Source organism: Halichoeres trimaculatus, unplaced genomic scaffold (assembly GCF_033239565.1).
Source record: "Halichoeres trimaculatus isolate MK-OKI-2021-1 unplaced genomic scaffold, fHalTri1.1 fHalTri1_scaffold_1, whole genome shotgun sequence".
Taxonomy (NCBI): domain Eukaryota; kingdom Metazoa; phylum Chordata; class Actinopteri; order Labriformes; family Labridae; genus Halichoeres; species Halichoeres trimaculatus.
The window spans coordinates 23,511,943-23,537,212 of NW_027437179.1; the positions used below are offsets into that span (position 1 = coordinate 23,511,943).

The 25,270-nt window shown below is 38.1% G+C and overlaps 2 protein-coding genes and 1 long non-coding RNA gene across 3 annotated transcripts; 1 reads left to right on the forward strand and 2 right to left on the reverse strand.

Annotated features, from left to right (window-relative positions):
* The first annotated feature begins 33 nt into the window (after positions 1–33).
* On the forward strand, positions 34–2,310 carry avpr2b.1 (arginine vasopressin receptor 2b, tandem duplicate, 1). Its single transcript, XM_074676666.1, has 3 exons — positions 34–56; positions 304–1,177; positions 1,403–2,310. The coding sequence occupies exons 2-3, from the start codon at positions 334–336 to the stop codon at positions 1,603–1,605; spliced, it is 1,047 nt and encodes a 348-aa protein (XP_074532767.1). The 5' UTR covers positions 34–56; positions 304–333; the 3' UTR covers positions 1,606–2,310.
* Positions 2,311–5,639: 3,329 nt separating this feature from the next.
* crbn (cereblon) lies at positions 5,640–20,648 on the reverse strand. The gene is made up of 11 exons (XM_074677572.1): positions 20,487–20,648; positions 20,101–20,213; positions 19,757–19,959; positions 19,193–19,342; positions 17,061–17,223; positions 16,443–16,505; positions 16,266–16,350; positions 16,014–16,129; positions 14,107–14,171; positions 11,285–11,416; positions 5,640–8,823 (listed from the first exon to the last, which is right to left on the reverse strand). Exons 1-11 carry the CDS (start codon positions 20,557–20,559, stop codon positions 8,640–8,642), a joined length of 1,347 nt encoding a protein of 448 aa, XP_074533673.1. The 5' UTR covers positions 20,560–20,648; the 3' UTR covers positions 5,640–8,639.
* A 1,655-nt stretch (positions 20,649–22,303) lies between these two features.
* LOC141793813 (uncharacterized) lies at positions 22,304–24,133 on the reverse strand. Its single transcript, XR_012598438.1, has 4 exons — positions 24,068–24,133; positions 23,942–23,967; positions 23,517–23,539; positions 22,304–22,606 (listed from the first exon to the last, which is right to left on the reverse strand). It is a non-coding gene; the product is annotated as an uncharacterized LOC141793813 (long non-coding RNA).
* Between the last annotated feature and the right edge of the window lie 1,137 nt (positions 24,134–25,270).

Consider the following 25,270-nt stretch of genomic DNA (forward strand, 5'->3'; position numbering starts at 1 on the left):
CGCAGCGAGTCATTTTAAGCCCAGGCTCCTCTCTAGAGACGTCCAACCTCAACTTGGTAACATCGATTTCAATTTAACTTTCCTACTTCTCAAATTAAAAAAAAAAAAGTATCAAGGAAAAATGTTTTTATCACTGAAATATCAATTTTGATTTGTAGCTTTAATTTAGTGGTCTCTTTCAAGAAGGGACTTTATTTTTTGAAGTATAAAAGTAATCAATTGACATAGTAATTGCACAAAAGATAAAAGGAAACTTCAATTTACCTGATTTTTTTTCTTTATAAAAATTCCTGTTTTCCCCAGGCCAGCTGGTTGAGCCTATTTTGCACCCAAATGCGTCCTGGGAACGACAGTGACTTTGTGGATGAGGAGGACGTGCCGAGAGATGAAGTCTTGGCCCGGGTGGAGATCGCGCTGCTCAGCGTCATCTTCGTCAGTGCCTCCATCCTCAACGCTGGCCTGTTGCTCGTCCTGTGGAGACAGCGCAAACAGATGACCAGGATGCGCGTTTTTGTCTTCCACCTGTGCCTGGCAGACCTGGTTGTCGCGTTCTTTCAGGTGTGCCCGCAGCTCATGTGGGACATAACGGACCGATTCGTTGGGCCGGACCTGGTGTGCCGCCTGGTGAAGTACCTACAAGTCCTCGGAATGTTTTCCTCGACTTACATGATAGTGGTGATGACAGTTGATAGGTATCAAGCTGTCTGCAACCCGATGGTTACTTTTCAGCGAAGGCGCACCAGACTGAACATCCCAGTGACCATGGCATGGGGGATTTCTTTGCTGGGCAGCCTCCCTCAGGTTTTTGTTTTTTCACGCGTCGAGGTCGCACCTGGTGTGTTTGACTGCTGGGCTAAATTCATCCAACCATGGGGGCTGCAGACTTACATAACTTGGACGACGCTGGTCATTTTTATTTTACCCGTTATAACAGTGGTGGTTTGTCAAGTGCGCATCTGCAGAGCTATCCACATCAACCTATATCAAAAGATTCAACGGCAGAGCAGTGTAAGCCTCCCACTACCACCCAGGGCCAGCGGGGTGGCCGGAATGTCCAAGGCTCGGGTGAAGACACTGAAGATGACAGTGGTTATCGTTCTGGCTTACATCATCTGCTGGGCCCCCTTTTTCACCGTCCAGCTCTGGTCTGCCTGGGACTCAAACGCCCCCAAAGAAAGTAAGTTTAAAAACATTTCAGATCGTGGCTGAATCTTGTTGTGTATTTTAGTAGTTTACTAAGTATATTCATTCACTGGTTCTTTTCTTAATTACCAGCTGTTAAACAACGCCAGATCTTTCTGACGAGTGCGTAATTACGCACAAAGGGAATAAAGTATCAACAGGAGGCAAATGACTCATCTTTGCTAACTCATGACGTTTTGAATGTCTGATTTCATTCCAGCTGCGACTTTCACCATACTGATGCTACTGGCAAGTCTTAACAGCTGCGCAAATCCCTGCATTTACCTGCTATTCAGCGGGCAGTTGCCCCAGAGACTGCTCACACTCCTGTGCCACAGGCATGCCAAGGATTCAATTCACGAGGAAGCGACGCTGGTCAGCACGCTGTACATGAGCTTCAGAAACGTCTCAGAGCCTAAGTAACAGCAGCGTTTTAATGTGAAAGACAAAGCTCACCGCAAAGACAAAGTTCTGCGAAAGGCTGTGCACCGGGTAAACCTGCTCCCAAGCTATTTGCTGCGTCTGAATCACAGATAGTAGAGATAATAAAACTGTATTTGTGTTGAACACATTACAACACGTCTCGAGGAAGCTTTCACGCGGGGTCGTGAGTGAGAACTACTCTCGAGGTGTCTAAAGAGGACTGAGGATGATTTGAAGCTTTGTTGGACTGTGATGCCTGCGCTGTCCGCAGAGAAAATAAACCGTACAGACCTCGTCAGCAACATTCATATTGTTATACATGGTGCAAAAGACATTCCTCATGTCTAACAGAAGTTTGGTTCTGAAAACTTTTGATAAATAGACACATAATAATTCAATTGAGTTGTCATTGAAACACTGTCATGTCTTTTTATGGTTTGTTTGTTATTGATTATTTATCTTCTTTTTTTCCAATTAAGCCAGAGGCTTTTGAATTGAGATAAGTGGCTGTATTGGATAAGATGTGCTGTCTGTAGCTTTTTTTCCTAACTGAAAAGAAATCTATGACAAAGTAAAAAGTAATGATAATTATCATTACACATAATTGCAAAAACGTTTCTCAAAAGGCAGACAGCATAATAGAAGCAGCAGTGGGCAGGAAGCTGTTGTAACATGGATAGATTGTGAAATAAACTTTGACTCCTATGAATGTGTTCTGTGACGAATTCTGTGTTTAAGTCTCTTATTGAGTGTCTGACCTCTGTTGTTTAGGACATTATGTTAAAAAAAATGGAATAAAGTCATATTAGAAATAAGGCTTAGTTGTGTTTATTGTGTATTTTTTAAAAACTGTTTAACTAAAGGTAGTTTTGAATCATAAGGTTATAACTACACTGAAAGGGACTGATGTTGATTATGCTTATTCTCATTTTAAAGTTTTAGTGTGGAGTTTTTCACTGGCTATGGAAAATACAGGAATGAAAACAAATGTCATTTGAGCTACAAAAGCAAATGAAATCATCATTATGAAGGCTGTTCATATTTCTATAACAGCTGCTGCAGGGTGGATGACTAGCAGCGGGTCCAAACAATAAAGACCCTAGACTGTTAAATACATAGACATGTTCTAAGAGACATTACCCACTTGTTTTCTATACAAAGCCACCAAAAGGCACCATTTGGCACCCACCATCAGTGGGTGCCACATTCATTAAGATTAATCAACTTCACTTGTTTGAATTTGGTCAATTTGAAGATGTAGAGTAGATATGAAGCTGAAGCCTTATAACATGTAGCCTAAGTGCGAGCCTGGATGTCTGTGAAGCAAACCATGCCCTTAAATAGGCAACATTCTAAGTTTAATAACTTAAAAAAATAAAAAGTTATATTAAAAAAAGTTGAACCCCTTACAATGTGCAATGGTAGAAAGTATCCCATTCAGTAGCTATATCATGATCAATTTTTTGAGACTTCACTCATTTTTATGTGCATCTACAAGACATTTTATCTGAAGGAGCACATAAAATAAAACCAAATCAGATTCATGAATCTGCTGACAAGATTTGTTCAATGTTAAAACAGCAAGCAAAAGACTATCAGCTGAAATTTAGTACATGAGACGTGGGGTAAAATGGTTTGGTATGATGCTGTGTAGGTCCTTGGACAACAGATGAACCAAAATGCATTTACGTTCATTGTTGATGTCCCAGTATTTATAGTTCATGGGTAGAGTGTTCAAAGGGATTAATTTTCAACTTCAATGAAATGTGAGAACAATACTGTATCTGTTGTCTTGTGATGAATGAATAATTTTTTATTCAAACTTACTATTACCCATGAGTAATTCTCTTTCAATTTGTTTATGATCCCAAGAAGAACATCTTTGGATTCACATCTTAAACTTCTTGAGGAAAACAAGTCTTCTTTTGTGAATCCACAAACAGTGTTACATAAGCCCACACTAAACACACTGGCAGTAATTTTAACTAATGAAACATAATAGAGTGTGTGTACATGCATCACATAGGACACATCTGTGCTCACATGGGTGTAGAGACCTAACATGTGTTCCATCACATGTTAAAGAGGGGGTATGATGCTTTTCCATATTTCAGTCTTAGATATAAAGTTATAATGCTATATTTTTATGCTAAATGCATGTAGATGATCAAACTTCTACATTTCCACGTTATAGAAATCCCTGGCTCTGTCTACTCACTTGTTTTAAAACAAAGTGAGATCTTCAGGAAAACTCCTGAAACTAGAAAAGCACTCAGAGAGTGCAGACCTCCGCCAAGCATATTGTGATTGTCACACAACACTTCCCTTTCAGCAGACTGTCTTCTACAATTTGGTGTTAGTTGCAGGTTTATACAATAATTTGTTACCTGACAGTGTTGAAAATTATGATGACCCAGTACATATTTCAAGCTTAGTATCCAGAATATTGCCAGGATCTGGATCATACTTTTACATCTGTCGGAAATTATGGTGACCTTGTCTTGTATTGTTTTGCAAAGCAATCTGACCATTTATCGTGGAATTTCATACACATATGGTGAAAACGGCCCTAAAAAATCCTGGATCTAGACAGTGATCCTGATCACCTCCAAAATTTAGTCACTATTTCCTTATCCCATAAAAATTGTGTTTTTAAAAAAAAAAAAAAAAGAAAAAAGAAAGAAAGAAAGAAGAAGAAAATAAATTTTTGGATTTGTTTGAGCTGTAAATCATGCAAAACTGCTTAAAAAGAACCAGAAAGACAGTTTAAAGCCTGAAAAATAACACAATACCCTACATTTAATGAGCATGCTCAACTACATGGTAGACTTAAGGGGGGCAAGTTAGGTAAACCGGCAGGTAAATACAACAAGAGGGCACAGGTGAAGTGGTGATTTGGGCAACAGGAAGAGCACGCCACCGTTTTCTCATCATATATCTCACATATTAAGAAAAAATTAAGAAGTTTTTTGTGGAAGAAATAGCAGAAAAGATACAACAGTAACTCTGGACTGGACACTGGCCTCTATAAGATACTTGTCAAAAACACCCCACTCCCATATTCAGGGAGTCACTACATTTGTATTCAGATTTTTTGATTCTACTTTTACAAAGGTTTAAGTCTGGAAGTTGATCAGTTGATCCATAAATGGGTGCAAGACGTGGTCACTGGTCAGGAGGGGGTGAAACTGATAAATGTAAAGTGGTGCAACCAATGTTTCTCATAAAACTCTGAAACTGCACAAAAAAGTGAACATGAATATGATTTTAGCAGTCTACTACACTGTAACAATGAAATTTAAAATGATTTCAAACCAACTGACCCATACAAAGAGAGAAAACATTAATGTCTACGGCATACTGACTTGCTCAGTACAACAAAAGCCATATTATCAAGTTTAGAATTGTAATATTTTGAATATACTTTGAGATATGTTTTAATTTGGACATCTTACCAACTCTTGTTTGTCACTGTCGCAAATGTAAATAACAAGAAAAGAATTCTTAACTTATTTCTTAAGTCACTGCAAATTCAAAGGAATGTTCTGACATGGTTTTGGAACAGGTTCATCCTTTTAAGGCATATTCAATATGAAAATAACTGCCAAAAATTAACGTGCTTGAAAAGTCACAGCATATTTGTCTCTGGTTACATTGTATGTGCGCTAGTTTTTGTTAATTCTAATGTTAAAAATAATCTTAAAACACTGAAACAGTACCACCAAAACAATTTTAGGATTCAGATATTTTGACCCGATGAAAAATGTATTCGTCTAATCAGGCAAAATGCTCATTACCCTCGGATATCAGGGTGGTGTTTTCAAAGACATTTTGATTTAAAGACACGGCTTGAATTTTGGGAATCTTACACTTTTTAAAATAGAATACAAAAATGAACTGCTAACTAGATAATGACACCTACTTAAGCCTTTAGTCCAAATAAGAAACTAACAAACACCAGTCTGAATATAGTCCTGACTTAACAGAGTTTGAGGCACAAACAGACAAAGTTTCAAAAAGCAACAACAACAAATGAACCAAAGATTCATGGGGATAGAAAGTTTACTAGAGAGAAGCAGAGTGACACAACAACTGTGAAATCCACAAAACATGATTTTTAGATATCGAGCTAAAGTGGAGAGATATGAGAAGTCACATCTTGCATGTCTCAATCCCCATCAACATCATTACTATTAATACTCTTCTCCAAGAGAGGCTCACGTGGTCTTGCAGACTCCTAACCCACTCACAGAGACTCATTAAATCCTCACTGTGCCTTGCATACAAATGATCCTCTGTCCCGTGTACCTGCACACAAGACTGATTAACTGCAAACTCAAAATAGTTTACACCGACACGTGAAAGCACACAAACATAATGAAGGCACATGTTGATTTGTCTGCAGACGGAAACATTTCTGGTATTGTGAGGAACGCCATTAACCTGATGCATTCTACAAACTCTAAACCTATCCTTTCAACCGAATCTGGCCTTTAACAAAGGTTTTTTAAGGCCAAAACTTTAAAGTCACATTTTTCCTCACAGAAATAAACAAGTAGGCTTTCACACCTACACACACATTGTCTGCTCTGTTTAAGCTCCTCATGCCTCAAAAGTCTTTCTGATGTCTTGATTTTAGATGAGTGACAGGTAAACACATGCTTATTTACTGTGTGCTAGAGTGAATACCATAAGAAAACAAGTAAGGGCCTGCTTAAGATAGAGAGTACTGGATAAGACAATAAATGTACTCAAAAAGTGAAAACAACATTATTTTAGACTTAATATGTCTCATTGTTGATATGTCTAAAACTGATTTCACAGTAAAACAATTGAAGCATTTGATAACTGAAACCTGAACCAAACATCTCCTGATTCTTCACGAGACTACTACGTAAGACTTTTACATCAGAGTCTGTTTATAGGTGTATCTTACAGTGGAATTTCTACATGCTTAAAACATGTTGTATTAAATGTTTTGATGCTTCAGAGAACTATGTCAAGACTGAGTACCTTGAGTGAAATCACACAAAGCTGGACTATCTCATCTCTGCAGTCCAGGCTTAAAGCAGTAAGGGAAGACAGCAAGGGGGGAAACTATGGGAGGAAAATAAAAGATGAAATTCAGAACTGTGAACTAACACATGAAACCACATTAAGGCCCCAAGAGTATCACTTTAAATTTCTGCATTTTAACAGCTTTTCCATTTAGAAACAAATTCTGGCATCCCACCATATAAAACACATTGCTTTAATGTCAGATTTTCTTAGATTCCACTCTCATATCAGTACTAAAATTATAATCATACAATGCTTAAGAAATTTATCAGACCACGTTATTAAAATGAGAAAAACACCCAGCATCATGAAGTGCTTTAACTTTGACTCTGTTTTTCATTGAGTTGTGAGGAACTTCAAACTGATCTTATATTTTAATTCTTAAACTTGAGGCAAAAAAACTTGAATTATCTGAGAAGTCAGAAATTAATCAAAATAACTTACATCCACTAAAACATATTTTTATGTTCAGGAACACAAGTTAATAACATTAATTTGTCAATCAAAAAAGAAATATAATCAGCTTTCCTTTTTTGTACAAAACTACATTGTAGAATTCACGGACAACAATAATATTTTAGCATTAAATATCTCATTTTGATTAATGAGCTTGCACTTTACCCTAGGTGTTGGTCCAATTATTTTTTTAAGCACTGCATATCTGATCAGCCTAGCTTAGCACAAAGACTGGAAACAGAGAAAAACTGCTAGCCTTCTCATACCAGACCCTGTAAAGCTTACTCATCAACAAAGGATGGCTTGTCTATTTCATATGTATGAAATCAGTGAGATTAGAGCGGGGATTCATTTACAGTTTGTCACTATCAATATTGCTGAACAAATGCTATTTCTGCCTCTTTATTTAAAGTCATATTTATACAGAGGGAGCCGGCAACTTGAAACAGAACAGCAAGCCGTAAGATCCTGAACACTCTGAGACCATAAACCAAGGATGCTCTCAGTCTCTGTGTCATCACTCATGACTGGGTTCATTGATTCCTCATTCAGCAAAGTCACTGATAGTGTGTGTGTAGGCGACTTATGAATGACATCTAGCATAACCAAGCTCAAAGATGGGTTGCTCTCTGTATTAATCAGCAGCCCTGAGCTTTTTAAAACAACCATCTGCTGTATTGGAACCAAGACTTTTCACATGTGCTTTCCAGGGGTAAAGTCTGTGCTCTGAAAACAACTATCTGATTTGAAAATGGGCCTTACTCGAATACCAAACAGACTCTTATGAGTTCAAGTCTAACACACAAAGCACAGAAGCACACACAGGTGAGTATGTTCATTACTTTCCAATCTGTCTTCATACAAAAATACATCCAGTAGAATCCCAAAATATGTCTATAACTCACAAATTGCACATACATGAGTTTATTTTAGTTCAAACAGTTTTCTTGGCTATCCTACAGCAGCTGAAATTCATCGTCATCAGAAAACAGATCTGAGACACAAAGGATATGAATGTGGGTTAAATTTGTATTGACCGGTTTATTTCATAATCGATGATAATGGCTCACACAATCAGCTTGATGATCGATATCTTTGTCTCACCTGCATGCAGTCGCTTATGCTGACATACAGGGGAAAGAAGGTGAGGGACAATTATGCGCTGAGCACAGCTTTTGTGTTTGCATGTTTGCAGCCTGCAAGAAATCAGCTGGACAGAGGTGCATGCTGGGACGCTAGCACGCCATTTGTTCAAACAGCTACACTATCTCCACCACGTTTCATCAGAAAGCTGTGAGTGGTCTCAACGCTGTCCCTGCACTGCAATTACTCTCTGCATCCTATTGGAATTCACTGCGCTTCCCCCAAAGGCTAAATGAGCTATCAACTACTTGATGGATCTGCTGAAGTATGACAGGCGGTGTGGGATGCATTGATTTTTCAAAGTAATCACAGCCAGCGAGTGTTTGAATTGCCAGGCTTTTCCAGGGTTTCGCGTTTTCTGATCAAAAAGTCTAACATCACAGGCAGAAGAGGCGGGAGCCATCTCTTCCGTCCTCACCCTCGCCTTGGGGGATACGTGGTAGCATGGCTGAACGTGTCAAACCCCAGAAACGAGGCGGAGACAAGTCCTTCTTTGTGGCTGTAAACTTCCAGCCCATGTGAGACCCACAGGTTCGGCACTGAGCAATCGTCCAGGCATACCTGAGAGCAAAAGAAAAGGTCAACTAGATGAGAATATGTTTTGAGACAAAGATGATCTGGGTTTTTATTTATTTTTACTGCAAAACAGTTTAATCATATCACGATGTACACAAATATCATAAATTTTTGCTCAAATGTACATCCTGAAAATAGAAATGGGGTGAGATCGCTAACACTTTCATCTTTCAGCAGATGATGAAAATGTGAGTCCAAACTCCAATCATCCTGCTCAGTTATAGTGGAATATGAAAATGACAGAGCACAACGCACGTTAAAATGGAGGAGCTTGGAAATAACACACCCAAGCAGACTTCTTAATCATGCTGCAGGAGTGGTTCAAGCAGTTTCCTCCAGACATTTTTTCTGCACAGATCACATAGCCTGACTCACCCTTAATTACTTTGCCCTAGTGGGTGAGTTAGCTACACCTTCCAGACACAAATTTTCAAAGACCATTATGACGGAAAACACCTATTGTTTTAACATGTCTGAGGAAGGACTGAGAAAATCAACACACGAAGGCAATTTATCTCTCTGCAAGCCAAGGTCAGACCTCGATCAAGACATTAGCAATCTGCTCGCAACCACTGATTTGCTCATCTGTATCCAAGCATACAAATGCCTCTGGCTGCTGAAGCCATTTAGTTTAAACTCACAGTTCAGCTCAGAGTCAGGTCAGACTGAGGTTACAACAAAAACATTTCTACTGCTTAGATTCACACCAGAAGTTGTCTGTGGCTGGACCAAGACTTCTCTCTCTGCTGGGTTTCTGTGTGATTGTGAGGTCAACTAATGTCATGGTTCTCAAATGGGGGTACATGCACCCCGGGGGTACGCGAGGGCAAAAATGTATATTCAAAAGATAGCAACAAAGAAAAATCCCTTTAACACAAACTAAATATTATATCAAGCAAGTTATTCAATTCTGTTTTATTAAATAAAAGTCTCCCAACACATATAACAACACAAATAACAGCATCGTGCTTTAAGTGTAGCAGCAATGGTGGTGAAAACCAGGAAGGACACGGGCTAAAGAAGGCAAAAAAATAAAACCCAATCCAGCAAAATCTCTGAGTATTTGGAAAAAATGCATTAATGGGATTTATATCCACAAGTTGTAACCCACCCAAGGCATAATGATTTTTCTGTAAGGAGAAATTATTTTTTGTTAAGAAATTTCTATTTTTCTTTTGTTTCGTTAAAAACTTCTGTTCAAGAACAGCCCTTTACTTTGATAGCAAAGGAAGCATCTTTAGTTGTTTTTATTTTTATTCTATATTTGATGTAGTTATGTTATAATGCTTTGTGCCTAACCAGTCATTATTTTAAGGGTTTACAACAATGTTATTGTTAAGAAAGAGAATTTCATAAACCAAACACAGATAGTTCAGGACTGTGTTCTATGTCTTTTTTTTCCAATCAAAACTGCTTCGTGCTTGCCGAAGGGTATTTGGCAGACAAACATTTCACAGGGGTACGTGAGGTACGTCAAATTGAGTGAAAAAAGCTAAAAGCCACACAGTGTTCTTTTACAATCAGGTGTCACTGACATGGGGGTTATAACTCTACTACACTATTCTAACTATAGTCTACTACTAGTCTCAGCTAACTGCAAACTTGGGTTGCTTCTCCATGAAGAAGGAAGTTTCAAACTTTATGTGTTGCTGCCAAACCCTCAGGCAAAGAATAATTAATAATGATGCAAAAATTTTAAATGGAACACTCCTTCAAAACGACTATTTCAAATATTAATGTGACGCAAAAACCGATAACTCATTCTGGCACTTCACTTTTCCATCAGAAGCTGCTTTTCAGAGGCTGACAAAGAACCTTGATTTATAACAGAGGGTTTTCACTAATGTAGTTATTATGGCACTTAGGAGAATAATCAAACTTATTTTAACAGCCTCAAAAACTTTTGAACATACAAAACAGATTGCAGTGGAAAGTCAATAACATCTCACTAGAACAGATGCTTTGTTTTCCAGTGTCAGATGGGAAACAAACAGGGGAATGTCAAACTCCTCTGGTGCTGGCAACAGAAGTCCATACAGCCCAAAGTTAAGACAGACAACCAAAGCCCTAATAATTTGAAGAAAATATCCTTATTTTAATGGAAGGTGTTACAGCCCCTTAGTATATAACCTAATATTGAACATGTTTCATTTGAGGTGCAGTAATTGTTGCTGCCTTATGAGCTGGGCTGTACCAGAAGGCTTGAAGTTCTTTCAGCCTCATAATGAATAACGGCTTGAAAAAAGAGTGCTCCAGCAGCTTTAGCCATGTACTGAAGAGACACAGAGCAAGGCCTCACATATAATGGCGCACCTGTGAAAAGCTCAGCGAGGGGTTTGAGTTAATCTATATTCAATATAGAAGAATTGTTCTGGGGTTATATCTATAAATACATATATATATAGCCTAAAATAAAAGTGAACAGAGCCATGACATGAACAGTTACCCTGGAAACCAGCTGTGGAGTGTGGATGGTCTGCCAATCAGGTTTAGGTTGTTGGCTTTGTAGACAGTCAGAGTTTCATGGACGTAACCATGAGGGTTGACATATGCAGCCATGGGCCCGTACAGAGAAAGGCTGCAGAGAGACAAGAGGCAGGAAGAACACGTCATGAGCACTTTAAGAAGCTGTTCAGCCAAAACAAATCATCAAAATGTTCCTCTGTAAGAAAGAATCAAACACACTGATGAGAGACTCAATAAAAAAGACAGGCTAAATTGTAGGTTTAAATTCTGCAGCTTGTTTGACCCCAGCAGTGCGTTTACAGAATAGACTGCTCAAATCAAATTGTGTAGATGCTGTGACACTGCAGTTTTTCCAAATACATGGCATTTAATTTCAATTTAAGTCCGTGTACAATTTTTTTTGATGAAAACTCATATTTTTACATCATAGACATGACTGCAAAGCGTTTGAAATGATCATGAAGCTGCTAAAACTGAAACTTACCTCATAGTTAAAATGAATAAAATCATTTCTAGGGGTTAGTTGGGAAAAACCTAAAGATCAAGTCGGGTGAATATGGTAAACCAAAGCATTGCATGTGAGTGCTGACCCACAAGGTCACTTTTCTGTAAAACCTATGTCTCCATCAGCATTATTTCATGTTGCAGATGAGTGCTTTATACATGGAAAAACCTCCCATTGTTCCGGTTTATACTGTCTGTCAAACAACAAATACAAGCAGACTTTGTTTAACAACAATCCTGTTTAACACATTGCAGCATTTGATGGTTATTGAGCAAGATATTTCTACAGGGAGTCGGAAAAATTTACAATTTCAACTTTCCTCTACAGCCTTTAAGAAAAATGTCAACAAGAAGCTAATAATGGTATGGTATATAGCGATGAGGTGATATTTGATCAATACTCAATGCATAGTCCAAGATGAAGATCACATCCCTAAATAGCTACTGTACCATAACTAAGTGCTAATCAATTAAATAATGCCACATCCCAATATGCAATCAGCTAAATACTTAAAAATACCCCCAAAAAGTAAACAGCTAGATTCTTGTCATGAAAGGTGATGAAGTCATGACGCAGTGAGTCAAATGCCAGGGATTTGTTAATCATATTGCACGGGTCAAGATGACCATTTGTATATTGCTGGATTGATATTCTGTACCACCTCTTTCATTTTCTTTTCCTCAAGGTAAAGGAAATGTAGGAAGGAGGAAGTGGAGCTGTGACACACAGTACAGGGTCTTGACCTTGAGTTTAACCACAAATGTGATAAAGGCTATAGCTGTCATATATGGGATGTGCTCTTAACTGCAAGTCTGAACCAGTGCCTGTTAATAGAAACACAATGCAAAAAGTGATTTTCTCAAAGCAAAGAAAAAAATAATCCCCTCAAAAAAAAAAATAGAAAGGAACACATTTTTTAAAGACAGACCAGGTCCACATTAAACATTAAATTTTGTGAGATAAGATAAGGACCGCTGAAATTTTGTGAGACCATTTCCCTTAAAAATAAAGTCTGTTCTGATAAAATTTTGGAGGGAAAAGTTAAGTTTTGATTTTCAGAGGAAGTGTTCTTAAAAGCTGGATCCCAAAGTGTCAAACTTTAGAAATTATGTTAAACATAGAAACAATTAATCACTCAGATCACCTGGATGTCTTCAGATCAAAAGGTTACATAATTTTCCAATGAACCTGCGTAGCAAGTGTCTGGACACTTTCAGTGGTGTCAGAGATTTGTGTGTCTCTGTCAGGCAAACACATTCACCATCAGACATCATCTGCAGGGAGAAAATTATCTTACATAACAGCCGTGTGTGTTAACTGGCTGTAGGGGGGGCAGAACAGAGAGTCAGCATCGACTTGAATGCGGTAATAATATCAGTGATTACTGTGCTGCATTTCTTTTCATGATAGAGTTGCATTTTAGAAACGGTCTAATTGTGTGTTTCTCATCTTCTACTGCTCTTGAAAAGAACACTGGAGAGTAAACACAGAAACCATCAGATTAGCATATTCTGTGTGTCCTTCAGTAAAACAGAGACATGCTCTTTATTAATTCTGTTCATGTTAACAGAGGGAAAGAGACGTACTTCAGGGAGGACACATATGCAGCTCAGACTAAGTGGGGAACTAGCTCCTTGAGTTTCTCTTGATTGTAGTACCACCTGAATCAACTACTTGTGCTGTGAAACAGTTGCTGGATCTTAGGGTGAAAGTGAACAGTGGGAGGCTTTCAGACGTATTCAGCTTCCAGACAAGATATGTTAATTCAAGTGTAAATTTCACGGTGATGAATGATCTCTTCAACACATGCCAAGTCTCTTCAAGTTTGTATTAATATTGTGATGAAAAATGTTTCTTATAAACAAGGGCACTGGACCAGGAATTTCTATGAGATGAAGTATTAAGGATACTTGAGTTCTGCTGGCCCACATGCTGATGCTGTTAGGGACTGATAAGAACATCTGAATTCCTTTGATGTGAAATTTGCTTGTTGTTTCTTGACTTACTACGTTTGAAGTTATTGCTCCCAAAAAGATGAAACTGAAATTTTTGATTTTTTTAAAAAGCAGTTAAAGACCCAGTTTGTTGGAAATTGTTTCTATGTGATCTACCTGTCTCTGCTTTACAGAAGTATTTGTTTACAACTTCTGTTTCAATCTTTGTGATTCAAATCCAGTCTTTTACAGGAGAGCACTTAGTGATGCCTGTACTGTATAAAACCTGCTTACTCAGTTAAAAAGAGATACGTCAACAACAAAGAAAAGACACAAGTAAATAGAAACAGAAGAAGTCCTCACCTGAAGATTTCATTTTTTGTGGTGATTTCTGTGTCCTGGCACTGCTTACAGCACAATGATGTGCACTGCGGAGGAGGAGGAGAAGTAATAAGCGTTTAGAAGGATGTACTCATGCCATATGTTCTCAATACATTAGCTCTCATAGTTGATGGAGAATGAGGACCCCATATCATAATCCTCCCTGTCCTTTATGCCTCAAGAGGAGCCACCTGCCATCTGACAACAGGGGAGGCTTTTTATGAGATTCTTCATGACGGATCATACTAAAGCTTGAACAAACCAGGTTCACAAAAAACAATTTCTTTAGAGTATGTCCATACCAAGGCTTGGTGTTTTCTATAAACAACTACTCCTGAATAGTTTTTTTTTTCAGTCAAGGGCCTTCAGATCAGATAGATACATACAGCCAAGTGAACAATAGACAGAACTGTTTCCACATAAGGAACACACACCACACATTTCAATCTGCACATTTCACTATGACACCACTTTCACCACTGACATATTACACTTTTTGCATTATTCTATAGTGTTTTTTTTTTCATGTATTTTCAATTTTTTTTTTTTTTACTCCAATATTACTGAATATAAGTGTTTTAGTATTTTCAGTCTTCATTGCATGTCCTTGCAAAACAGTTTTTTTTACATTTCACTTCACATCTGTATTATGAAAAACTTGAATCTTGGATCAATTGTAATTTTTTAGATTGTTAAAAAAAGTGTAACAAATCAGGCTGACATGAAGCTGCACTTCTGAGCTCCTCAAGATTTTTCAAATGTTGCCTGTGAAGATGGTTTTGGAGGCTCAAAATGACCATTGGAGAGTTTTACCTCTAGACACTGGAAATATTTTGTAGGCGCACACTTTTCCTTTCATATTCTTGTTGCTGATTGTTATCATTTTAAACAAGCTTCATATTTCTATCTGTCAATATCTAACACCTTTTTTGCCGTTCATAATAGATTAAGATTACTTTCCAATTTTTTTGCTACATTTTAAGCTCAGTGTTTATTTTGACAGTATGTAGAATGCATGATGTTAGAGTGAGTAGAAGACTAGAGAAAGCACGTCACTGTATGACTAAGTGCTTTCACATTATAAGACATGTTCATTTACTGAGCCTGTTACACAAAGAGTCTATTAATATTAACTGATCTCATTCACCCACTGATTGAACCCCAATCAGCTCCAGTGCTGAGCCACAGCTGCTCTTGATGCCACCGTGGTCTTTTTTTGCAGTTGCAGTGTTGCTGCTGAAATGACGTATTTATAATTCTTTCAAATCAACTGAGAAAAATAGCAGTAAGGAATACTTGGGCGCTTCCATGTGAGCAGTAAGGTTAAGAGGGAAGACAGAGCCTAGCCTGTTTGGTTTTATTTATACTGAACTATGAGTTGTTAGCATTGAGCTGTGGCAGGCAAGATGAAGTGAGAACTTCTTCTGCATGGTCTACAACCTGTAGTCTGAGACCAGCCCACCCCTTGTTTTGAGGCCACAGGGGCCCTACTGCTTCAGAAATTCTCCACTGATAGCATATGTCACGTCTATGAATGATTTTATAATTTTCATCCAGAAAATATCAACCAGATTTGCCCTTTGTAGGGTGAATGTGAAGGATGGCTTATATATACAGCCCTTTTTTTCCATATTTGTTTCTAGAGATAAAATCCAGCTATCTATGCTGGGCTGAAACATTACAGCAGCCATTTTATCCGTCAGCCCCACTCAGGCAGGCTGAAATATAGCACAGAACATCAGCAAGGAAAACAGACACAGTTTGCACAGTTCAACAACAGAGAGAACACCAGATCTTATCACACAGTGAGGTGAATGATAGGTTTGACTGCAGGAGAAAGGCTGTGGTGTCTGTCCAGCATGAAGGGGTCAGGTGTGACCTGTCCTTACCCGGTCCATGATGTCCAGCTCACAGCGCAGTCTCTGTATGGCACTGCCAATCTTCAGCAGCTGAAGCCGCAGAGCGTCATCTATGGGCAGACAGGCGGCCACTCTGTAAGAGAAGTCTGACAGAAACCAGGCAAAAAGAAAATGAGAGGGATGAAGACAAAGGAAGGAGAGAGAGAACAAAGAACACAGCAGTACGTGCGCTTGTGTGTGCACTTCTGGGATCCATCCATGATACACTGAACAGAGGCTGACCTACGGCGTTCGTAGGGAGGGAGTCATCCTTCAGATTCTCGTCCCATTCATGGAGCTGTTTCTTTACCCTGTTCATAAGCGACTCCTGTGACGTGAAACACTGTGGTTTACATTCACTCCTATGTTGTTTATGTGTGATGGAAATTCTGAACAACGCACATAGGCCCAAGCACTTACCGAGTCATAGAGAGCGTAGACCCAGGGTGGCCATGGTGTCAGACTGGCACCATGAAACTTCCTCTGTGATGAACAACAGACACATGTTAAACAGATTTAATGTACAAATGATTACTGAGGTACAAGAACATCCAAAGAGTCTCACTCCCCTCTTCACACTGATATTTCTGAGCTATACATCATGAGCAAACGTTGAACATCCAAACAGTGTACGACTTTCCCCCTGTGCATAATGATATAGGAAGAGGCCTGTCCCATGGGGCCTCATAGTTTGTAAAGCACAGACGTCTAAAATATAGTAAACTGATGCATTAAGAATTGAGTGATGGGCAGGTGAGAACCTTAACCCAGACAAAGAAAACAAAAGCTAACTAATAAAAGTATTGTATTGTAAAGTAAAGGCATTGCCTGATTTCATCAAACATCTCTCCAAATAAGAAAGGATCTGAGAAATCTGGAAATTCTGTGATAAATAAATTATTAAGAATGTTTTTGGTGTTCATCTTGCATATCCCCCAAGTTTATAAACATCAAGACAATACTGAGCTTTGGAATATGTTTATTTTTAACAGGTTATGCTGATATATCATGGATGAATATGTGTGTTGTATGTCTGACCTGTTGGTAGTTATTCCACCAGCACTGAGCCTGTTTGCAGCTCTGAGTTGTGGGTTTGGATGAGGGGTGTACATGGAGCCTGGAGAGAGGAGTGAGTTGCACTGCAGAGAGAGGATCTGGAAGGATTCGTTCTGGAAGAATCTGTACTTTGGCTTGTCTGATCCTGAGGAGGGAAAACAAACAGGGACAATGAAACAAGTATAGAACAAAAGACAGACGGTAGCAAAAGAGTGAAACAGAGCAGATGAGTCACAGATTAAACAAACGGTGTGCTGGCTGAATGTTATCAGGCATATGACAGGATGTTTGTAAGTCTAAGATGATCATAAAAAGAAGCTGTCTGTGTGTTGTACACCGCAGCAACAAGAAATATTTCACCCGCTTCTCAACAAAGACGCACTCGGTAAACTTCCTGGTGCCCAGACACACAAACATTCAAAAAGACAGAAGCAATGAAAAGCACAAACACAGATGAATCCAGATAAAAAAAATATGCACTTTGAAATGGTAAGATATTCAGTGAACACATGATGGTGCTAGAACAGAATTCCTGTGAAACATTTGTTTTTGTGGCAGAAATCAGGGTTTAACAGTTAGCATTAATTAAACCATATTCAGCATCACATCTATCAGCAGATTGCAACATCCAATGAAAACAACAAATAATATTCTTTCTTTGCAGGCTGGGGTGGGAGTATGAACATTGTACAAAGAGAACTACAGATAAAGAGAAATATTTCTTATTTTTTCATTTACAGCAAACCACAATAGATGGAAAAGAACAGGCTTTAAAATGATTCTAAAGACTGAAAACAAATTGTCTGCAGGGGATTGCAAAGTGTTAGCAGAAACTTGAAAACATGCTTTGGTACAACACCTATAGACCAAGAAACCCTTAATCATAAACAAAATTATAAGTAGAAAGAATAGGGTTGGTCTGCTCTTTAGCTGTCAGCAAAGGGGGCAGACAAAGAAAAAAATATTTAGACTGAGGTGGTGAAAAGGCTGAAAGCATGACTCTATTAAAAAAAAACCCATAAAGTTAATGTGATGACAAAGATCATTTTAAAGACACATTACATAATTCTTTGTTTGAGATTTCAGACAGAGATCAAATATTTTCAGTTTGAATTTTTTTTAACAAAAATTTCAGTGACACCAGTTAGACATACGGTTCATCTTAACCAGTGGATGGAACATCACAACAAACCTATGTATTGCTGCAGAAATTATGTTTTAAATCCCTTTGATATATCAGTGAAAAATTATTTTCTTAACGAGTTTTTGAAGTCCTGATTCTCATGCCTGAGTGTCTGTAATGAGGCATATAGCTGAAAATAACCAGAAATGTCTGTCGTTAATAGACGAACAGTGATGCAAAAGTAAGTTAAAAATCTCAAGGCATTATGAAAATGTGACAATGTAAATGTGGCTGTGACTGAAAAATACCAACAGTGACATCAAGTGGTGGAGTCACAAACTACAATATGGATGATTAAGCAGTACTCAACTACTGTGCACATGTAGCTTTAACTGCTTGAGAAAATGAAGACGAAAGAACAGATCGAAGTCACCAAACATGTTTAACTGATGTGATTCCAGATTACAGTTGGTTAAAACCTGCTTCTCTTCATCCTCTGGATTATCCTGTCTTTAAAAACCATAGCCCATTACCATTGACTGTACATTGAACTTTTATATGCAGACTTTGGCCATAACAGCAGGTATTTTGCAGAGGATTTTCCACCCATTCGGTGCTAATTGTAAGATTTTTAATTTATGCTTGTGTTAGAATTGTCTCAGCTGGTGCAACCCTCAAAACACGAGTGGAGTGGGCTCCATTTGAAATTGCATTCAGACTTCTGTTTGGACCAACACTGAGTTCATGATACCTAGAGCTGCAGCATAGATTTACAGTGTTGTAGTTTCTCTATCTTAACAAGAAGAGAAGAATAGACTAGAACATCAATCTTGTAAAGTGCAGTTTTACTGAAGACTAGAAAATAATAAGATGAAACCATACAGGACTGCAGCTCTTTTTCCCATGCTACAACCAATACTACTATCATATTTACATCCACTCATTCAATCTTGAACTTTGATATTTCTTTTATTGAAGCTAAACAACTCACCCATCTGCTTGAGTTCTCATCTCATGGACCTTAAATCTCTGCCTCCCCACAGCCTTCACTTTCACAGTTTCAATTCCATATTCCTGCTCCTCTCGATATGCATAGATTTCTGCTGTTGTTCCAAACTCAGCCTGTGGCTCACCTGCATCACTAGAGAGGAATATATATCAAGCAAAATATAATAATACAAAAAAATGTATAACATACTATTTTTGTAAATCTAAAGGGGGAAAGACATTCTGACTTTTGATATTCTTTGGTTAACATTAAAAAAACACGGGATCCCACATTCTTCCGAAAAGATCCAAAGAAATATCATTGAAGTAAAATGAAACAAAGAGAAATATAAAAAGAAAACCTCTATTGTCATAATAAAAAGGATTAGAACCTGATAGCATCTTTGCAACCACAGATGTATTGATATCCATCCCCCGCCATGACACCAACATAATTATTTATGCAGAAATCAAATAGCTACATAATTTAAATGACTGCTGTCACTTTGAGCAACCCTATCCAACCCCCTTTTAACCTTCAAGCCATGGACTCCAAGCCATGCTGTACCTGTGTGCTAGCACTGCAAAGGTGCGGTCTTTTTGGATGACACTCCGCATCATGCTGACCTCCTGTGGCCTGAAGAGCTGCAGAGGCAATGTCTGACCTGGTACCAGCATCACAGCTGTATGTGGCAGCACAGGGATGGTCTGACAGCTGTCGTCATCGTGCACTGTGCGCCCATGAAACTCTTCCATGTCTGAACCCAGGTACTGTCAACACAATATGACCACAACATCTAACATTACCCCTCCTCTCACAGATATAAAAACAGTTTGCTGATTTTATTTTGTGGTACAGGGATTCACACGAACACTGGATATTTAAGGGGAGAAATCTTAGGTCTAACTCACAGAATGTGATGTGGGAAGACTGGGGTCAAAGGTGATTATGTTTGGCTTCTCTGCGTCTTCACTGTCTCGGTCCTCAGTCTCCATGTCATCTTCTTCCTCCTCTGCCTCATTGTCTGTCACAGCACAGTGATATGAAAACAACACTTCAGTGAGGCCATTTTTTTTTTCATTTGCCATTTCCTAAAACTGAAACGTCACCTTCTTTGTGTGTCTCCGAAAAGAAATAAAAAGAAACCGAAAGCAGAGGTTCTTAATTTGACCAGACAGGATTCAAGTGGCCTGTTGTGAAGAGCTGTCAGCTAGCTGTTAGCAGACACCAGAGATAAACGCTTTCACATTGAAACACCAAACAGACTGACCTATCATTCAGGAAGCTAAACTGTTACCTGGTAGAAGCTGTAACTGGTTTCCCATGTTGTCGTTTATGTTGTCTTCACCTCCACCCCTCTCGTCAGCCATATCCTTGTGTTTACAATACTTAATCTTCTTCTACGGTCTACTCAGTGTGCAGCGCCAACATAGGACTAGTGCTCCCCCTGGCGACTCGTCACGACCAAATGTGGGCGTTTGGGCGTCTAAAATTATGGTTTCCAAAAACGTTTCACCTAGACTTGTACTACGATATTTTAAAACAAACTAACGGGAAGTGGAACACATACCTTGGAAGTGATTTACCTGATTGCCCAAGTTACCTTTTTTAAAACAGCCAGAGCCCTAAAGCTAGTTACAGGACCCTTAAGGAGACTAAACAAATTTGAGGTAAATGGATTTTTGGAGAAGCCTACTTGCTTAAATAAAAGTCAACCATAAAATAAAATGGTTTTATTTGTTCTAGTGTACTAGTTCTACTTTCATTTATACTCCTACCTGCAGGAGTCACAAAGTGATGCACCAGCAATTGTGGGCTCCATCCTGGTGATGTAGAAATATCTAACATTAACTGTTTAAGCATTAGATAGCCTCTAATGTTAGGAGATTTGATAAGTACAGCTTCAGATGGCTTAGGAAGCTATAGAGTATGTCTTACAGGTGTTATGAACTATTACCATGTAAAGTCATTAGCTGTTGACACTTATTGCTAAAAAGAAATCTGATATGAGCTTTTTCTGAGGTAAAACATAGCCACATGCCAAACAAATACTTAAAAGAGTAATGAAGCACAGTGCAAAATTATTTCAAGTGCTTTTCCTGATAACTTTTGTCATTAAAATTAGAAAACCAAAGGTGCATTTTGTCTATAATATGTTAATTTCTAATCAGGACATGACCCCGCTGATGGAAAAGAAGAGCAGTGATTACTTAAGTTGAATGCCAGCTGTAACATTACCATGAGGTCAAAGCGGTTCTTTCATGTAGCAGTAATTAAAGTTTACAAAATTTGCAGGATCCAGCTAAAAGGAAAAGCTTTGATGACGCAATTTTCTTTGCTCTGAATAGAGTTATAAAACAGCAACATCTTATGAGCTCTGGGCCCAATTATTGTTGTTAAGATGTTTGTGTAAGAACATGAGCTGACCCTTTCTATACAGACAGATACAAAAGGTTGCTACATTTAAAAGCAAAATGTAAAGGTCTTTGCACCCAAGCTTGAAATAAGTATGATCTGAGCTTTGGTACACAAGTGATGACTTGTACTGCTATGACTTCAGATCATTCTGTTCCCAGACCTATAATACTTGTTGGACTTGCCAGCAGCTTCTCGCTCACACGCATATTAATATGAGGTTCCAAAACCTAGTTAGAATCAGACCTTTTTGATACTTCACAGACCATGCAAAGCCATTTTCAGACCCTTTGACTATAGGCTGCTTGTGTAAAGGAAGTTGATGCAGTAAATGATCTGCCTTTTAATTATATCACAATATTTTTTCATTTAGATGCATTAAATCGAACAAAAGATCTTGGAGTTAAATTCTTTCATATTCTAACCTCAACCCAAACTTTACAATTTTGTGTATTCTTTTCAGATCTAAGTGTCATGCTTCTCAGGTCAGCAATTATAAGTCATTTACTGCACCTTCACTAAACCCATATAAAGAAAGTGATGTAAGGTCTATTAAACTGTTTGAATTTGGTGCATTTTGTTATAATGGTGATATAAATGAGTTTAAAGTTAGCTCAGACTTCTCTCCCAATATAATGTAAAATAAACAGGTTCCTCAGAAAACCCAAAATGTCAAATTAAGGCTGAAACCCATGACTCGTTTTTTCAAACAGTGTACATTTATTGTTCAATACACCACATCAGGTTGTTGGGAAACATGTATTATGGTCCATGAACAAATCAGCTGAATATCTGATGCCGAGAGATCCGTCCAGTAATCAGCCATCTTCCATTCTGATGTTCACAGGTTCTCGATTACAGGGTCCCTCTGATTCGGGTCGGAGATTCTGCTTCCAGGGCTGGAGCCTTTGGTCTTTTTGAAGAGGCTTTGACAGGACGCAGCTGACAGGGATGAGGGCTTACTTTGACCTCTGCCTCATCTTTCTTCTTTTACGCTTCAGCCTGTTGGGAAACAAATCAACATTTTAGACACCCTTACCCTTGAAGTGCATGTCAGAGATTTAAGTAGCTTCCCCACCCAAATGAAATCTAAGCCATAGCCAGTTGATTGCTCTAAAATAACGAATAACATTTTTTTAGTGTTGCTACTAATCTAATCAACCTAAATTCTGTACTCTATCAACCCACAGAAAAGTAGAAAGAGCAGCCTTTAACAGTCTTTGACACTCTTTTCCAAACTACTGCTAAGAACAAAGACCAACTACTGCACAATGTACAAAAAATATCACTTATAGGTAAAAGCAAGAAAACTTTCTACTCAAGGATGACTAACAAGATTCCCTAAATTTGACAAATGGTTTAATTTCAGATTTGTGTGGCATAGCCGTCAAAAACAACCTTTGGCACTATTATCAATTTTTAAATGGAGGCTGAACTCAATACACTCAACTTAAAACTTCAGCTCCTTATGTCCCCAATTTACTTTTGAACTACACAATATGGAAAAATAGCAGGTTCTTCCAGAAATCATAGCCCTACAAAAAAAACCCTTAGTAGCATGGTAAGATTTTAAATGATACAAAAATGAAAACATTTGACACTTTAAAAAATGTTATCCAATTTATCAGCGCAAAGTAAATCTTCAGGAAGAAACTCTAAACATAACACGTGCAAAATCCCTACCAAATAATAAAAAAAACTCTGTCATCCAGAACAGACTGTGTTGTAAGTGATGAATGAATGCAGAGTAGTGATCACTTTCACATGGAATAAATTATACCACAAACTACAAAAGAAACCTTTAGCAACCAACTCAGTTAACCGTGATCTGCAACACTGCACGAAAAATATTCAGTGTGTGTGGAACTGAGAATTTGTAAAAATGAACACAAAATTGAACACAAGTGCTTACCTGCGCATGCGCTTCTTCCTCCACTAGAAAAAAAAAATATACATCATTATGACAACCTGCATTCATGTTAAACAGGCCACAATTTCTAAGGTTGCAATGCACCAATGTGCACGGTAAAACACATGTGGAATAAAAACGCTCACATCAGGTGTTTAGCATGGCCAACACAATAGCATGCGCCAGAGCGGGCCCTTTCAAAGCAATGCTCTTCCCCATTAAAAATCTATTACTCTCAAATATACAATCAGCATCAAATGCATCCAAGTATAGTCTAAGTAACTATTGAACAAAAATCCTAAAGAGCAATAAACATGTAAGGCAAACAGACAATGCATATCCCCTCGTTCGCAGTGATTTCGTTGTTAGCTAGCAGCGTTGACTGGCATGAGAAAACGTTAAAATGTCTTTGAATGGGGTTTTCTTACCTTGGCTCTCATCGTGTGGAGAGATTCTGTGGAAAAAGAGGAAACCAAGTTATTAATGACAGTGGATGATTAAAAATATCAATAGATTAAATTGGATTGTATTGACAGTGAAGCTGGTTGACGCACCTCAGTGCGAGAAGAGCAACGGAAAGAGGATGTGACGACGAAAAATGGCGCTATTTATACTTTTAGTGACGACACATGTAAGCGACAAACAGCAGCTTCGGGCGTCGTTGGGGAATGTAGTCCAATTTTGTCTGTAACGTTTTCGGAAACGTTAAGGTTAGGTTTTGAGCCACTCAAAATTGTGTACGATTTGAAAAATGGCCAATAATCACACAAACCAGCCCACAGACAGCAACAAAGATTATTTCACCAACGAGGTGATCCAAAAGCTTTGGCTCCAAAAATTGAGGGGGATTGAAGGAAAGGCATAAGCAACAATGAGAATAATGAGCTTCACTTCAAAAACAATAAAAGAAATACTGAGCAGTGATTTACTTTTAACACTGTTCATTCATGCAGGCAAAAGTACTTCATAATGTATTCGATGCTAAAAATGATAGAAATATAAGTTACCTGACTCTAGTTTGTGATAAGATCATGAGGCAAAGATAGAATTAAAATAGATAGAAGTTAAATTTTGATTGTCTCTGTCAAATTTGCCCAACTCATTCTCATATACTTTTTTGACCTTCCAAATGCAATACCACAACCTAAAAGTAGTTAAATGACGGTTAAAAGTAATAAATTATGTGTTTTAAAATCATGTGGTGTACTCAGGTGAATTATCTTTACAAATCCCTCAAATGAAACAAATATATGTTATATATGTATCTATCTATGTAGCTATATATCTATCTATAGTTACTATACTATGTGTGATATTTGGTCAAAGTCACAAAGATGAAACTGTACAGTACCTGCAAGTTGAACGACCTGGACTTTGACTTGGAAATAGCCAGAGAATAAAAACAAGATTTGTATGAAACTTTTTTTATTTGATAGATGTAAAGTTTCTTTGCCCAGTGACTGAGCTACAAAGCAGGGTTTTATCTTTCTCAACATAATGAATCATTGACAAACGTCACCAAGCACTGTTCCAGGCCTGTAGATGTAACACAGTCCTTAAATGTTCTCAGAGGTCCATGACAGTACCCAAAAAACATTTTAAAGCCTTCTAAGCTTGCATTTTCATGCTTTACAAGACTAATGACGTATTAAAGCAAGAAACAGGTGTCACTAATACAAAAGTTGTTCAAAATTTGAGACCTTGGGTTTCTACTTTCTCATAAAATTGAAGGAGAGTGGCAGTAAATGTAGCAGTTT